Raw genomic sequence first — 4223 nt, 5'->3', positions numbered from 1 at the left:
AAACAAGTGTGCGTCCCTTTTGCTGTGATCAGCTGTGTGCTGAAGTCTGTCTTCTGCTGTGTTTGACAATGTTCTCTCCACAGGAAAAGTCTTTTATTCAGGTGTTTGTAGAACAGTATCTCCTTTTTCACAGATGTTTCAGTAAGAGGAATATCCAAGGGAGCCTCACAGTAATAGAGTATTTTAACAGTGTGATTCTAGATCTTTCTAGTCCCTCTGGAAGGATAGAGGGTGAGCAGAAAATGACGATATAAGAGGGAAACAAAAAGAGTATAAAAGAGAATAAAGAAAAAGTCATGCAATGCACTGCACTCTTAGCCTGCGTGCTAAGGAGTACAAGATTAATAAAGAAAAGAAGAGTCTTTCCCACTATACAAGATGGCATCTGAAAAGGCTGCAAAGCAGGATGCTAAGGAGATGAAACCTGAATCCAAGAAGGCCGATGCCAGTGGCAATGTTAAAAAGGGTGACCTGAAGGCAAAAAAGCCCAGAAGAGGAAGCCTCATTGCAGCCAAAACCCTGCCCTAGTCTGGGACATCAGCAGATACTTTCAGTCTGCCATCTATTCTAGGAAGGCCATATACAAGAGGAAATACTCAGCCACTAAATCCAGGATCAAAAAGAAAAAGAAACAGAAGGTTCTTGTGACTGTCACAAAACCAGTTGGTGGAGATAAGAATGTTGGGACCTGGGTGGTTAAACTGTGCAAAATGCCTAAATATTACCCTACTGAAGATGTGCCTCAAAAGCTGTTGAGCCACAGCAAAAAACCCTTCAGTCAGCATGTGAGAAAGATGCGAGTTAGCATCACTCCTGGGACAATTCTGTTTATCCTCACTAGACACCACAGTGGCAAGAGAGTGGTTTCCCTGAAGCAGCTGAGCAGTGGCTTGCTACTTGTAACTGGACTGCTGGTTCTCAATTGAATTTCACTGCATAGAATGCACCAGAAATTTGTCATTGCCACTTCTACAAAAATTGATATTAGCAAAGTAAAAACTCCAAAGCACCTTACTGATGCTTACTTCAAGAAAAAGAGACTTAGAAAGCCCAGACACCAAGAAGGTGAGATCTTTGACACAGAGAAGGAGAAATATGAGATTTTAGAGCAGTGCAAGATTGATCAGAAAGCTGTGGACTCACAAATTTTACCAAAAATCAAAGCTGTTCCTCAGCTCCAGGGCTACCTGCAATCCATATTTGCTCTTAGAAATGGAGTTTATCTTCACAAATTGGTGTTCTAAATTTTTGCCAAGAACCTAATTAAATAACTAATCATGTATATAAAAATAAAAGGAAAGAAGAAGGAAAGAAAGAAAGAAAAAATACCCTGCATACCTTACAGACAGGGGAAGCTCTGGAGTTCGGGGTGCTGGGCCATGGCCGGTGACTGGCTCTGCCTCAGGGTTCTCAGTTTTTCCAGGTGGTTGGAGATGGAACTGGGTTTTGTTGGAGAGGTGAAATCTGCCTGTGGACTTATGGACAGGGGAAACTCTGGGGGTTCAGGGAGCTGGGGTGTGGCCTATGACTGGCCCTGCCTCAGGGTTCTCAGTTTTGCCAGGGGGTTGGAGATGGAACTGGGTTCTGTTGGAGAGGTGGAAACTGCCTGTAGGCTAAGGAGAAGTAGGAGATTAACAAATCAGTTTTCTTTTCCTTACTAATGATGATTGTACTGATTTTATTGATGGGGATGGTACTGTTAACAACAAAGGTAATATTGACTATAGTAAAGGTGATTGTGAAATTTTCATTATTAAATTGCTGACTAATTAATAATAGAAATGTTTAATAGCTTTAATGCTACTAAAGAAATGTAATGATTACAATGGATAATAAAATTCTAATATTAGTACAAGAAGGCAATCTAAAGAATAGTTAATTCAATCCATTGTTCTTCCTAATAGATCACACAATGTTCTCTGACAATCATAGTGTTGATTGACCCATTTTGCAAATGTACGTGAAAGTGGAGTAACTTTTTTCTTGAGGTGTTTAGTTATAAGAATTATTCCTAATCCTGAGAATACTCCATGCTCAGAATCCTTTTTAATGAACTCTTCAGATCTTTATTTCTCAGACTATAAATGAAAGGGTTTAGAGTGGGAGTTACCAGTGTATACATGATAGCAGCAACCAGTTCCCCAGAGGAATGAGAAACTGATGGAGGCTTCAGATAGGTGGCAAATACTGTACTGTAGAAGAGGACAACCATAAAGAGGTGGGAGCTGCATGTGGCTAGGGCTTTTCTTTTACCCTGCACTGATGGAACTCTACCTACAGCATGGAAAATATGGGCATAAGAACTTATGATGCAGAGAAGAGGGATGATTCCTAAAATCCCAGCCAGAGCCATCATCAGGTTCTCATTGAGGTGAGCATCAGAGCAAGAAAGCCACAAGAGTGGGCCAAAATCACAGAAAAAGTGAAGAATCTCTTGATTAATATAGAAGGATAACTGGGACAGCAACAGAGTGTGGACCAAAGAGACAGAGTGGGCCACTCCCCATGACCCAACAACCAGTACCCCACATCTGCAAGGAGTCATTAGGAGTGGGTAATGCAGAGGATGGCAAATTGCAGTATATCTGTCAAGAGCCATGATAGTCAAGAGCAGGTTGTCCATGTCAGCAAAAACAGCAAAGAAATATAATTGAGTCAGACATCCAGAGAAAGAGATGGATCCATTGCTGGTCCACAAATCTTCCAAAATTTTAGGTGCTGTGGTGGTGGTAAAGCAGAGATCCACTAGGGAAAGCTGGCTGAGGAAGAAGTACATGGGAGTGTGGAGGTGGATGTCAGCACCAATGGCCAGTAGAAGTAGCAAATTACCTATGAGGCCCAGCATGTAGAGAGCCAGAATGAGACAAAAGAGGAACCACTGTTTTTCTGAGTCACTGGACAATCCAGAGAGGATAAAGTCAGGAGTCTTGCTGCAGTTCATTCTGGGCCTTGTCCTGCAAGAAAGGAATTAGTACAAAGAAGATTTATTCACTGTCAGGTACTAGGATGGGCTACAACCTGAATCCTGCCACCGGATCTCCTTTACACCACCAACCTGATGAGGAAAGAAAAGAAACTAAAATAGAAATTTGAGAGGCAAGAATTGGATTTAAATGATGGTCAAACAAAGAGGGACAAACTATGAAGTGAGGGAAACTTCAAAGGCTTCTTGAAATTTCCTGAGTGAAAAAGTTGATATATTTAAACTTTGTATTATGTGATGCTATAACTACTTGTTTATATTTTTTTCAGTTTTGTTATTTTTATTTTTTTATATTTTTTATTTCAGTTTCTTTTATACATTCTTTGGCACCTACCCAAAGGACAGAAGACTCCTTAAAAAAGTGCTTGCACATTGATGTTTATTGTGACATTATTCACAATTGTTAAGGTAAGGAATCAATCCAAATGCCCATGAACAGAAGAATGAATTGAAAAAGTTTAATTCTGTTTTTGCTCATGATCCTTTTTAAATGTAAGACTGCATCTTAGTACTTAGCTTAGTTCTTGAACATAGTAGAAATTCAGTAAATGTTCCTACCTATCTATGCAGTAACTTTTCCTGTTCAAGCTACTATTGATTACTTAGAGTATTGATAGGCTCTTGCTTGGTTGAACATGCCCCCTCTTGCCCCAGCTAATATGTTCTTCATACTTCAACCAGAGTGATCTTTTCAAAAAGGAAACAGAATCCTGCCATTTTTGTTCATTTGTCTAAAACTAACCATCTGGAGAATCTTTGCTCTTAGGAAAAATACACAATCTTAAGCATGTCTTATAAAACTAGATGTATTTTGACTTTGAGGTATCTTATCAACCTCATCTTGCACTATAGTCCATTCATTCTCTGTACTCCAACCACAGTAGTTGTGTTGCATTCTTTTAAGTACACCATCTTACTTCCTTTCCTTAGTCAACTTCTACTCATCATTTCGATTCTGTTGATGACTTTATCTTTTCTTTCTTATTTCTCTCCCTTTCTTCCTCCCCCTTTCTCTTTCTTTCTTTCTTTCTTTCTTTCTTTCTTTCTTTCTTTCTTCTTATTTCTCTCCCTTTCTTCCTCCCCCTTTCTTTCTTTCTTTCTTTCTTTCTTTCTTTCTTTCTTTCTTTCTTTCTTTCCTTTCTTCTTTCTTTCTTTTCCTTCAGATTTTTTTCCTCTTATCCACTAGCAAGACAGTGATAAAATGATGCATTAAAGAAAGTTAAGCTGCCCTTTGCTCTGC

General features: G+C 39.3%; 1 protein-coding gene and 1 pseudogene across 1 annotated transcript; one reads left to right on the top strand and one right to left on the bottom strand.

Annotated features, from left to right (window-relative positions):
• Positions 1 to 378: 378 nt before the first annotated feature.
• LOC106736186 (60S ribosomal protein L6 pseudogene) lies at positions 379 to 1244 on the top strand (annotated as a pseudogene).
• Positions 1245 to 2011: 767 nt separating this feature from the next.
• On the bottom strand, positions 2012 to 2941 carry LOC102495383 (olfactory receptor 1361). The gene has a single exon (XM_006160298.1). It carries the CDS (start codon positions 2939 to 2941, stop codon positions 2012 to 2014), a length of 930 nt encoding a protein of 309 aa, XP_006160360.1.
• Positions 2942 to 4223: the final 1282 nt, after the last annotated feature.

The sequence above is a fragment of the Tupaia chinensis genome, unplaced genomic scaffold (assembly GCF_000334495.1).
Source record: "Tupaia chinensis unplaced genomic scaffold, TupChi_1.0 Scaffold000678_1, whole genome shotgun sequence".
Classification (NCBI taxonomy): domain Eukaryota; kingdom Metazoa; phylum Chordata; class Mammalia; order Scandentia; family Tupaiidae; genus Tupaia; species Tupaia belangeri.
This window is presented reverse-complemented; position numbering and strand designations above follow the sequence as displayed.